The sequence below is a fragment of the Pteropus alecto genome, unplaced genomic scaffold (assembly GCF_000325575.1).
Source record: "Pteropus alecto unplaced genomic scaffold, ASM32557v1 scaffold313, whole genome shotgun sequence".
NCBI classification, from domain to species: Eukaryota; Metazoa; Chordata; class Mammalia; order Chiroptera; family Pteropodidae; genus Pteropus; species Pteropus alecto.
In genome coordinates this window covers 2,339,818-2,353,485 of record NW_006434832.1, presented here as the reverse complement: position 1 = coordinate 2,353,485, position 13,668 = coordinate 2,339,818, and the positions used below count along the sequence as shown (strand labels likewise).

General features: G+C 34.3%; 1 protein-coding gene across 9 annotated transcripts in view; it reads left to right on the top strand.

Annotated features, from left to right (window-relative positions):
* CDC27 (cell division cycle 27) overlaps window positions 1-13,668 on the top strand; it is a 59,256-nt gene that overhangs the window by 2,321 nt on the left and 43,267 nt on the right. For all 9 annotated transcript variants that reach the window (XM_025045572.1, XM_006910173.3, XM_025045574.1 and 6 more), the window contains one exon: window positions 12,277-12,352. In XM_025045572.1, the coding sequence (XP_024901340.1) occupies window positions 12,277-12,352 (76 nt within the window). Of the gene's footprint in view, window positions 1-12,276; window positions 12,353-13,668 lie in introns of those variants that run through there.

Below are 13,668 nucleotides of genomic sequence, written 5' to 3'. Positions count from 1 at the left end.
TTCTAGCTGGGCTAATAATCAGAGTAACCCAAGACAGATTAACAGAAGAAAACATCCAAAATTTATTATGGATGTACATGAGGGCGTGCCATAAAAATGAGACCTGAAGACACATAGGGCAATTGAGGGTTTTTTTATATGCCATTTTGGACAAAGGTGAAGCGGGGCAGGCATCTGGGATTTCAAAGGAAAAGTAGGCAGGCAATTCACAGGTAGGCAAGTTAGAGCAAATGTGGTAAACAGATTCTTGCTGGGCCATCCAGAAACAATGGGACACAGAAGGAAGCTCAACAAACAGGCTTTGATAAGTTTCTCACTTTTTGCCACATTTAGTTTTTATTGTGATGTTAAGGTGATGCTCCCCTCCTTTTTCTATCTAACTAAATTCCTTTAGGCAGGTAAATGGGGAGAATCAAAAGGTTCTGAGTCTTTTATTTCTTAGTAACCAGCCTAAAATCAATATCCTAAAAGACAAATTTTGGGGTGGCAAAACTTTGGTACCTCTTGAGTCTTTACAAAAATCTCTCCCATTATAAGGCAGAAATTCTGTCAAATATTTTTAATATAACTGAGGAAGACACTTTTCTAAGTGACTTCAATCAGTGCTACTTTGGATTCGGATGTTGGTACAGTTCACCTGATGAAACTGATCAAAAAAAGCAAAGACATTTTAATAGATTTATCAATTATTCCTAGAGGTAGGGCTTCACAATTAGAGGTGTTGGATAAAGTTGTAAACAAGCCTTGTAAAAATCACCTTATTAAGCAGTATGATAAGTGGGTACTATATACCTGATATTGTTTTAGAGATCATTAGATCACGAAGGAATACTTTTGGCTTGGGATAAGATGTACAGGGACAGCATCTGACATGGATTCAGAGTACCATATTTCAGGTAACTTAAAATCAAAGGTGGTATATTCAAGAAAATTGTGTTAGATACCCCCCCACACACAAAATAAATAAAAAGGCCTTGTTGATGTCAAAGATATATGTGAACAGTTTCAGGAAAATTGTTTTGTTCAATGAAAGTAGGAAAAATAATGAAATTCCTAAATATATTTTGTGATTTTTAAAATATATATGTATAGCTAAATTGATAAATCAATAGGCATTAGACTATTTGATCTTCATTCAAAAATTTATATATTCCTGTTAGCTGAAATATGTTTGTTTGTGAATGTTTCTTTTGGAAATTAGATTACATTTAGGTAGTATCTTCAATATAGTGTCTTGCAGACAGTGCTACATAGTACCTGAACTGAGAGAATAAGCTTTGGGAAGTGAGGGTGGAGGAAGAAGTCATTGCAAGTACACAATAATTTAATTCCTTTATGGACTGGTATCCTAATATAGCCCTTGTGCTTATGGTCTGTTGAGAGAAAGCACTAGACAAGTATTCACAAATCGATAATTACAAACTGTAATAAGAAGTATATTTTAAATAGAGTATTAGGAAAGAGACCTAATAATAGGAGGGACCTGACAGCAAACTCAGGTGTCAGGTCTGTAGTTGGACCACCAAAGGAGGTACTGCAAAACAGCAAAAAGTTAAGCAGCCTCAATGAAAAAATCAAAGTGGAAAGAATCCTATGCACTTGTGATGTGCCAAGCACAAAAGAGTATAAAAGACATTCCAAAACTTTCTCTTAAAAGGATGTCAGGAAAGACCTGTTTAAGCAAATAACATTGAAGCTGAGATCTGAAGGTTGAGAAGGAAATAGTAATTTGAAGAGCATTAAGAGAAAACAGCATGCACAGAGTCCCTAAGACTAAGCAGAACTTGGCATTGGAAGAACTGAATGAAGGCGGATGTGGCTGGAGTTGCATAGTAATGGAAGGCTGTTTTCATTGCAAGGATAGTGAGGAATCATTGAAGGATTTTCAGCAGAGGGTTGGTGTGATCTTTATGAGAAATGTAATGGAAGGAGGGAGGCCGTAGTAAAAACTGTCTTGGGATGAAGGTAACAGACTAAAATGATAGCAGTGGAGTAGGAAAAGGTAGATAAATTCAAGAGCTGTTTCAGAGTTAGAACCAATGAGTCATGGAAATTGATTGGATGGGAGGGCAGTTTAATGACAGCTGCCTGGATTTCATTTCGATGGTGCCATTAAACAAATGGAGAATCCTTTGAGAGGAGGAGACACATTTGAAAGAGTACAATTCCATCTTGTACAAATTAAGTTGGAGCTATTTGAAACCAGCCAGTAGAAATGTGGAGATATAATCTCTAATCTTTTGAGTGGTCTAGTCTTGTTGAGAAGATAAGAATGCTTAACGGGAATAATTAGATGGTGTAAGTCATTATGTATTTGGTTGCATAGACAATATTAAAGGAATTCAGAAAAGATCCTTGCAGACTGGAAAAATGGGAAAGCTTCTTGAAGGAGTAGAACTTAAAGCTTTAGAAGATGGGAAGCGTTTGAATTGGTAGAGAAGATGGAGAGCGTTTTCGGCATGGAGTGACATGAGCAAAAGCCCAAATTTGAGAGTGGTGCTTAGGAACAAGAGAATAGTAAAATGTTATAGCCTTGGCTAGGATGGAAATTGAGAGCAGCAAGACATAAGGTTTTGTTAGCCAGGTAGAATCGGGTTATAGGGGACTTCACATCCAGACTGAGGAGTTTAGATTTGATGTTTTGTAATAAATAGCTATTATAAGTTTTGAACAGAAGAATTTTGTAATGAAACCACTGCTTCATGAAGATTAATCTGGGGCTATTGGGAAGGAGAGATGAGACAAGAGTTAGGGAGACATATAGGCTAGTAGAAAAATCTAGTTAGATGGTAACGTACACCAGGGTTTCTCCATTTTGGCACGTTTGGTCAAGTGAATTCTTTGTTGTGGGGGACATTGTCCTGTGTATTGTGGAGTGTTTTGCAGCGTCCCTGGCCTCTATCTACTAGATGCCCCTCCATTTGTGACAACCAAAAATGCCCCCCAGACATTGCTAAATGTCCCTAGCGGAGCAAATTTGCCCAGATTAAGAACCCCTGATGTAGAACTAAACTAGAGTTCTAGAAATTGTAATGTATAATAGGAAAATTCCACCAGTGTTTTTTTTTATTTCTTATACTTTCTTATATTGTCTGAAGCTTTTTAGCATCCATTTTCTTATGGTCTAAAAAAAGGCAACTATTTTCTTTTTAACAGGAAGTATAAAACAACTTACAGAGGTTTATTAATATTTTTAAATAATATTTCTTATTTAAGAAGAGCAAGCAAGGAACTTTGCCATTTAATTTTTATGCTGTTGATATATCTTTTATATTAATGCAAGCTATGACTAACCCATTAATTTAATCAGAATTTGTCTTTTAAACTTTTTTTTTTGGTGGGGGGGTGGTGTTGCTCTGTTTGGCTTCATAACTTTTAACAGCATTTCAACTACGTGGCTTTAATTTGTAGAACTCTTGAAGTGATACTCTTTTAGGGGCAAATCTACCCAAGCAGTTGGACAGAAGTAGATGAATAGGGAGGTAATCTCAGCCCTGCTCGCCATCAGCTACCAATTTGTGGTAGAAAAGTCCATTCCTCACCCCATTCCCCAAAAGAGACACCATCACTCAGGAATTTAGAGGTGCTTGAGCAGAGTGATGATGGAAGTTGTATGTGTCATTCTCTGAAGTGGCAAGTTTTACAACTGAAATATATGGAAGCTTGAGTTGACTGCCTTCACTATCCCTTTATGACCCTCTTAAGAATTGGTGATAAAGGAATTTTGTTCTTAGCAAAGCTTGATTTAAAATCAGAAATGGATAGAACTCTTGCATATAGTACTTTATTTCTCCCATTTCTTAATTTTAAAAAGAAAAAAAAGTTCAGAGTTCTGGGACTTTATAGCTGTAATATATGCGTGTCAAAATTTCATAGTGATCAGTAGTAAGTAGTACTAAGGTAGCTGGTGAGTCATTTGCATCTTTTGTGACTTATATGTCACAAAAAAAAATTGTGGCAGATATGCTGGGAGATATTATATGAAGGAAACTTATATATATGTATATATACATATTTATAGAATTTATTTATATTAAGAGATGGGAAAGAATATGGTTTTAAGTGCCTAATGTGCGCCAGTCAGTATACTTAGGAGCACTATATATGTATCATTTCATTTAATCCACACAGGTCCAAGAAATAGAGCTCCATTTTTCAGATGAGGAAATTGAGGCTGAGAAAAGTTAAAGAGAATTCCCCCAAAGTCACACTGCTAGAAGTACTGGCACACAACTTTGAGCAAAGGTCTCCAGCATCAAATCCTGGGTATATTCTTTCTACTCACCATGCTCTTTCATTTACAACAAAATTAAACAAGTTCTTAAGAAATCCTCATATTTTATAAAAGAGTAATTAGGTAGTGATTATTTGCATTACAAAATAATTCTTCTATGTGCCATGGAGTTTCTTCTAATAGAAATTTCCAGAGATCCTCAACTATTGGATATATAAGAATACAGAGAAACTTAAGGCTGAGACTAACTTATAAGATGCTAGCAATGGGAGGACTGCCAGAAGTAAAAGATCATTTGTTTATTTATTCAATGTACATTAATTAAACACTTGCTTAAAATGTATATGACAGATGCTGGGATTATAATAATGAGTAAAAACAGATCCCTACATTTCTAGAGTTTATGTGATAGTAAGGAAGATATTATACAGTACTCTCTTAAATAAATGTAAATTATAACAATGAGAGTATTATAAAAGAAAGGTACTTGGTGCTGTTAGAGTGTATAATAAGAATGCCTAATCTCATCTGAGGGTCCCAAAAAAGGCTTCCCTGAGAAAGAAGTTTAAAGAATGACTAGAATTTGCATGGTTTGGAAGAAACGGGGAGCGTGACTGGTAAAACGAATTGGACGTTTAAAGGACCTGTGGCAGGGGGGTAACATGGCAGGTTTGAGGGGCTGATGACGGTTGTTGTGCTAGCACAGAGAGCATAAGAGAATGTGATACAAGATTAATTGGAGAGATAAGAACAGACTATACCATACTGCCTGGTTTGGTGGCTTTGGTTTTTACCGTTAAGGACAATGAGAAACCACTGAAAGATTGAGTTTCTCTCTTTCATTATTACTCCAGTTGCCTAATTTAAATGAGTATCATTTTGAAAGATAGCTATATGCATGGTGCCAGAACCCTAGGTCATATGTGATCTGGTAGAACACTGGAAGGACTCATCAGTTCTTATGGGGTTTAGAAGTCAGCCAAGCACTATTAGACTTATCTCAGAGGTGTTTTTATCCTTATTTTACAGATGACTAAAACTAAAGCTCAGAAAAGTGACTTGGTCATCTTGATTAGTAAGTGTCAGAGGGATTCCATTTATCTGCCCTGGATTGGGATGTGGTGGTCATATTAAGCATTCATGAAATAATTGTTGAGTTAAATTAGATTCGAATACCCTTTAGCTTGTTGGGTATGATGATGATGATGATGATGATGATGATGATGATGAATGATGATGATGATGATGATGATGATGATGATGATGATGATGATGATGATGATGATGATGTAGTCCCAGTGTTGAAATTCTCTTAAAGAGAACATTCATAGTTTATCACCTTACCTTTTATCTGTCTTTGCTATGTTGTAATGTAGAGGAGATATAGGTTAGATAGCAATGACTCTGCAATATATTTAAAACCTGCTCTTAAATTTACCCCTTGCCAATACCACATATTTTTGTTGTAAAGTTCAGCTTCCTGATTATTTGATAAAAGAAACAAAAACACATTGACCACAATGACAGTGACCAAATAGGTGCCTATGAAATAATGAATGTCTGGCTTATTCATGGTTTCTTATTGTCAGTAGAGAGCTGAAAATCCAAAATGTTATGGCTTTGTGCAGCCTACCTGAAGAACTTCATTTTCTCAAGTTGGTTAAGTTTTGGGGGTTTTTTTTGCTTTTTTTTTTTAGCTGAAAGCAGGATTGTATAGCAAACAAAGTAGATGCTCAATAAATATTTACTGACTGAATAAATGATGTGTTTCAAAAGTGGTGGGCATACTGAGTAAGGTAATAAGACAAATGATAGTAGTATGGAGGGAAATATATGACACGATCTAGGTTGCTGTTAACCAGAAAAATCCGGATATCTTCCAGGTGGTTACAAATCACACCACTAAGAGATTTTATTGCCCCCTAATCTGTGCCATCCCTTCTGACCCATATCTCCTTACTAGATTCTTGCTTCCTTTGCTCTTTAATGTTTTACTTATTGGGTCAGAGAAGAAACAAATAGATGTTATTTTGTATTTATAGTGTCAACATTAATGTCCCCTTTTATTCATATTAGTAAAAGTTAATTATAATAGGAATGTCTTAACTTGCGTTTTACCTCCAGATTGGGCTTCTGAAAGCTTGTATGTTCAGTAAATGGAGTAATTAATATTGCACAGGATAGATCAGTGAAGGCTTCATGTAAGGTAGAGGAATGTGTAAACTGAATTTAAAAGGAAGGATAAGTAAAATTTCAGGAGGTAGAGGTTAAAGACAAAGAACAGCTCAAACAGAGGCAACAGTGTTAGCAAAAACTCTGAAATATAAAATACAGAGGATGTTTAGGGACCTATGGAGGCTTTTTCTGGTTCTAGACTATAGGCACCTTTGGTGAGATGTGAAAACAGCTGTGAAAGGAAGGTTAAAGCCAATACCACAGATGGGATTCGAATAGTTTACTGAGGAGATTGTGCTTTATCTGGAGATAATTATTTTGTAAATTTTGAAAGCTGTCCAAGAGGAATCATTAGAAAGTTTTGATCAGGGAGGAAGACATGATGATATTGAGGATGGTAGCAGCTAAAATGTATTGAGTAATTATTGAGTAGGTATGTGCTAGGAACCATTATATACTTTACTGGATGGAATCTTCTGCTTTAAATGGAGAAACTAAGACTTAAGAGATGTGAAGTTACTTGCCCAAGACACAAAACTAGTAAGTTGTGGAATGTGGATTTGGACTCGGGCCTCTCACTGTAGTCTTCTGTTTAGCAGTGATGATATTTAAGGAAGGTAATTCAGGGACAGGATGGATTATATTAACAGCTCACAGGCAAGAAGACCACTTAGGAAAGTGGTCTTTAAGAGTTTTTAAAAGAAGATTGTTTTGGACTGAGACTAGAAAAGAGTCTAGATTCTAGGTACCTTTCTCGGTGCAATTCTAAAAAGATGGTCACTCACTAATCAGCCCAATAAAACCTTTTAAATCCGTAATGTACCCAAATTGAATTATCAGTATGTTTATTATTTCATGTATACTTACCCATTGTCTGTGACCTTGTATAGTGAAAAAGCATTTTGAGTTTCAAACAAGGAGCACCTCTCCCAATGTGAGCAGCATTAGCACTCAAGACACTAGTACTGTCGTAGTCTCTAATGTGCAAAGAGAAGGTGCCCTTCTAGGTCAGGAGCTCATCTCTCCCCTTTCTTTTAAATGCAGTAGCCACCCCACCCCACCGCACCCTACCCCACCCCACCCCATCCTTCCTTACCCATGATCTACTGTACTCTAGAAATAGTAAATGGAAAGTTCCAGAAATAATTCATATGTTTTAATTTGCACACTATTCTGAGTAGTGTAGTGAAATCTAGCATCGTCCTGCGCCATCTCACCCAGGACGTGAATCATCCCTTTGTCTAGTATTCACTGCACAGCCTTCTTATTATCAAATTGACTGTTGCGGTATCACAGTGCTTATGTTCAAGTAACCCTTATTTTGCCTAATAATGTCCTCAAAGCACAAGAGTAGTGATGTTAGCAATTCATACATGCCAAAGAGAAACCATAAAGTACTTCCTATAAATTGAAAGGTAAGCACAGTACAATAAGATTTTGAGAGAGAGACTAATTCACATAACTTTTAACACAGTATATTGTAACAGTTGTTCTATTTTATTTTAGTTATTATTAATCTTTTACTGTCTAATTTATAAATTAAACTTTGTCATAGGTATATATGTATAAGTAAAAACATAGCATATGTAGGGTTTGGTACTATTCAGTTTTAGGCATCCACTCGGAGTCTTAGAACATATTCCCCACAGACCAAGGGAGACTACTGTATCTAAATTTAATTCCACAAATATTTATTCAGCATCTATTGTATATCAGGCTCTAATGCTGTCTCACATCAGCTAGACCAGTAATTCTTAGAACCAAGCAAGATGTCTGTGAACCGCCACCACTGTATATAGATTTTCCGTATATATGTGCATGTGCTTTTTTGGGGGATCCCCATAGCTTTCATGAGTTTTTCAAGAATATACTGTAAAAGGAAGGGGAACTACTTATCTAGAAATGAAGAAGAATGGTTCTGAACCCTGAATGTTTACCAGTAAAAAGTTTTAAAAATAAGAATATCCAAACTCAACCTCAACTTTCAGGGATTGTAATTCAGTGAATTTGAGGTACAGTACCATCAAGCAAGGGTTAATAGCCACCAATGTTGACTGGAGTAACACTAAAAGGTACTCCATCAGAACAAACTATTTGTTAATTACTGTACTCCCAAGTCTAGAAAATGCCTGGCACACATAGGTGCTCAGTAAATATTTATTGAATGAATCAATAGTAGAGACCTGCAGTTCAGAAAAGTTAAAAAAGATCCCCCCTCCCAATTGCTTTATCATTCATGATAAATTATGCTGGAATCAGTAATGTTTCCTAACAATAATAGTATACCTTTGTACTCTAAATTGCTAAATATGTTGTTGACACCCACCACAGGCAAATGTTATCAGGAGAAGCAAAGCCAACAAGTAGTAAGGAGTGGGAACCTCAGATACTTGACTAATGGTATGTAGAAGAGTTATCAGCAGCAAATATGGGAACATTTTATTGGGGGTGCTGGCTGTTTCAGCATAGCCTGTTTTGGGTAACTTTTTATTTAAGTAGCTCTTATTGGGAAAGAATCATATAGTAATCTAACAGTACTTCTTAACAGGTCCTGTTGGTATTTAGTGGCCATTTTTCTTTTCCCATCTTCTTTATTCCCCAAGTAATAGAGAGTGCCCTCCAATTACTGAGTCTTCAGAGTATGGTATGATATTTCAGTATTCTAAGTATTCCTTTCTATGAGATTGAGGGGAATTGTAGGATTAATTTATTAGAGGTATTCTAGAAACAATGATATATGCCATCTGGCAGAGACCTGAAGTATGGCAAAATTACAATTGTATGAACCCCTTTCTCCTCTGTAAATTATGGGTAGGGCTATTGCAACAAATTGGGCTTTTTGGCAACAAATGGTCTTTAGTATGTAGTTTATTAGCATCTGAAAATTCCAGGGTTTCCCTTATTTAGAGGAAATAAATAATTTTTATGCATATATGTTGGAATCATGTTACAGACTATGCCAACCACTTCTGAAAATATTGGAGAAGAGTGAAATGGCGTTGATATTAAATTTCAGACCAAAGGGAGATTTCCCTGTAGCCCAATTAATTGGGGTGGATTATGAAAGGAGATGGTGTTGTAATTTGTTTCCATTAACACGTAGGATGTTTTATTAGGTATAAGAAATGGGTGAGGGCCAAGAAGAAACATGAAGACCTACAAAGAAGAGGCCATGGAATTTGAGTAATTCAAATCTTTCTTTTAAAGCAAAGGGATATGATCTGAAGAATGAGTAATTATTTTAGTCACAACATTTTGAATGAACATTAAATGAAACAACCTCTTTGGCTTTGGGGATTCTGCTAGGCAGGAATGTTTTTAATTAGAATAAGTCTTTTAGTCAGTCCTCTTTGAACTTTGATATGCATAAAAATCACCGGAGGATCTTGTTAAAATATATTCTGATTTAGTAGGGGTGGGGTCTAAGATTTCATGCTTCTAGAAAGCTCCCAGGAGATGCTAATGTTGCTGCACCAAGAACCACACTTTGAGTAGCAAAGTTTCTTGAAGTGGTGAGAAATGACTGAATTAAGAACATTAACATTGAAGAAAAAGTGCTGCTTGTGTGGATATAGCTTACTCAAAAGTAAGTTTAAATTCTCACCTTCCTTTCCCTTGCACCTAGACAGGAATGGTCAGATAAGACATCTCTGAGACTTTATAAAATTTAGGCTCTATAGACAATAAGATTAAATAAACAAGAGGCTTTAGAGATCCCAAATGAAGTCTATTTACCATTTTTTTCTTGAGGAAATAGAAAAATATAACCCTGGGTTAAGTCATCAACTACTGTTGGCACTTTTAATTTTAAAAATTATAATGAATAATATAGCAATGTTATTAAACATTTGCTTGTTCATTCAAATATTTGAGCTTTACTACATCCAAAGGATATTAATCACTTAATAATGTAATCTAGATTTACTGTTATAATGTTAGCTAGTGATCTTCATTAGGTCATCAGAACTTACTGGTTTTATTGTAACTTTTAAATCATTCAACGAATTATCAACTGGTATACATGCTAAAAATAAAAAGCACTTATATCATGATCAGTTGTGAGATATCTCAAAAGTAGTTACTAAAAATATGTAAGCTAATGAATAATTTATTTTTTAAGAAAATTATTCGAAGACTTTTATATCTTATGGCAGACTAAAAGTTAAACCCAGATGGGTTAAAAGAAACTCCTGAGGTTTAGTGGTCCTAAAGATGCTAAGTAAAATATAAATATATAAACACATAATTTACATATGCATAGTTTATATGACACACTCAAAATTAAAGAAAACTTCTCGTTTAGTGCTCCTAAAAATGCTGGGTAAAACAGAAGGCAAATCGCCCAACAGAAAAATGTATGACACATGAAGAGGCATTTGCCAGAAGCCAAATAAACATGAAATGAATTACAATGAACACAACCTCATTTTATTATTCAGAGAAATGCTGATTAAAAGCACTAGATAAGCATCTTACATCTATCAGATTGGTAAGTTTGACAGTACTTAGTGTAGAAAAGGATGTGGAGTAAAGGGAGCTCATAGATTGTTGGTAGGCATGTAAATTAAACCTACAATTTCAGAAAGTAATTTGACATTGCCTAGTAAAGATGAACATGTATATACTCATCAGTCCAGTAATTTCGTTCTTAAGCATATATCCTAATTTGGAGAGATTCTTAAACATCTACCCCAAGAGATGAATACAAGAGTTTTTATTGCAACATTATGACTGGAAAAAAAAACAACCTAGAAATAACACAAATGTTCATATTCTGTAAAATGGATAAAATACATTTTGGTATATTTATACAATGGAAATATTATTCAGCAATCAAAATGTATGAACTCCAGCTACACCTCATCAAGGATGAATTTTCAGAACATAATATTGGGTTACAAAAGCAAATCATAGCAGAATACATATAATATGATTGCATTTATTTAAAATTCAGAACAGTAAACTGTTACATTGCTTAAAGATGATACATACAAATATAAAAAATTGTGAAGAAAACCAAGAGAAAGATTAACAAAATTAAGGATGGTAGTTTCTTTAAGTTAGAGAAAAATTATGTGACCAATGAGGAGCGCATAATGGACTTCAAAAATATTGGTACTATTTTATTTCTTGAGCTGGATAGGGAATACATGGGTCTAAATATTTTTGTTTATTATTACTTAAAATGTTCTATCTGATATATACTTAATGTTTCATAACTCTATAAAAGAAAAAGTATCTTCAAATAGATTAAAGGTTATTCCTATGATAGCTCATTTGTATTTTAATATGCTTCCTTGAGTAGTGGATAATAGGATGGCATTAAAGGTAATTCACTGGGGAAGTTTTTGTGGATGGATGACATACATTTGAACATCTCACTCACATGTATCATGAAAAATTATTGAAAACCACCACTGTAAGTTTAGAGCAATATAGTTTAGTGGGGTAGGCAGACCTGCAAACAAATAACTGGTAATATGAGTGCTTATACTAGAATTGGTATGTTTACCAAAAAAAAAAAAAGGCTAGAGATCAGCCAAGAAAGCTTTATGAAGTAGTTGTTAAACGGAGTCTTTAGAGATGAGCAATTTATGAGATAGATGAGGGAGTCTGCATTCCCCAGTGAAGGAAAAGGAAGTACAAAGTCAGAGGCCTAAAAGTCCTTGGAGAGTCCAGTGAGTAAATTCCGATATGTGAAGGGCCTTATCTAACACACTTTAGAGTTTGCACTGTGGGCATTGAGGTTTTATTACTTAAATTAGGAATTGGATGTTGATTTGAGGATTATATGCAAGTCTCTGAGCTAGGAATTACCTTGAAACTCTGTATGTTTGTATATTTATGTTCTTTTTCTCCATTTGCAGGCTGCTATATGGCAAGCACTAAACCACTATGCTTACCGAGATGCGGTTTTCCTTGCAGAACGACTGTATGCAGAAGGTTTGTAATATATTCATTTCTGTAGAACCATAAATGAAGAAAATATATGAATTCCATCACTTTTTATAACTGTAACAAGATTCTAAGTATCTGTTTTTTTCTTTGATTGATATTAGTTCATAAAAACTTTCCCCTATATCTGTATAGCTTCCTTATATGCTACTTTAAATAACTGTGTAGAGTTGCTTCAGGTTTTACACTGTGGTTTACTTAATCTTTTCCAATCTTTAGATATTTTTTTCCAGGTTTTTTATTTGTTCTAATATTATGTGGTGAAGAGCATGGATTGGAGTCTACAGCCTCAGTACAAACCCTAACCCTGTTGCTTAAATATACAGTTGTATACTTTGGTCAAGTTATTTTATGTCTGAGTATTTCAGATTTCTCATCTATAATAATTGCCTCATAGAATTGAAGAATCAAATGAGATAATGCATTTAAAGCACAGTTTTCTGGCATGATAATAAATGCTCAGTAAACATCTAGTAATATATGTTTTATTTCTGTCATTAATTATTGTAATTCTCTTTCTAAGGTGATAATATACATAACTATGTGCAGCCTTTTTTTTTTTTTTTAAAGTCATTTCCTTGGATTGTATATTCTAAAATGGAATTTACAAGTCAAAGAGTGTCATCAGTTCTACAACAAATTACTTTTTGCCCAGTTGATAACTTAGCTGAGAGGGGTATAATCTGGTGTGTCACCAACCATGTAAGACTTCCTTTATGGTCCTATCAGTATAAGATTTGAATGTATTTTTACATACCTGAAAATTGTGAGGTATTTTGTCTTGCATTTTTATAACTATGAGGAATTATGAGTGTTTTATCACATATTTGTTTTAAATTTATTCCTGTTTTGTAATCTATATCCAGATTGTTGCTTTTTTATTTTAATTCTATTTATTTTTATTATTCTGATATTTAAAATTTTTGTCATTGAACTCATCAACTTTTGTCATGTATACTCTCTCCTGTTGCGTTAGTACCTGGAAAATTGTCATCTTTTTATAACTACAATCAATATATGGTTCTTGATAATTTTTTAAAAATTAATAAATAATGCTTTTTTCTTTCCCACATGGTATTTTCTTGGTTTTATATTAAATTTTTAAAAAAATATTTGCTTTCTTTAGAATCTCTCCTATCTTCCAATAGTTATTTTTCTATTTTAACCCAATATCTTTCCATTTTATAATTAACTCTTTATATTGTCTTTTAATATTTATTAAGGACTGTCTTTTCTCCTATCATTTTTTCCTTTCTAATTTATTCTTTAGTAAGAAGTCTTTATCTTTTTTTATACTTTCATAT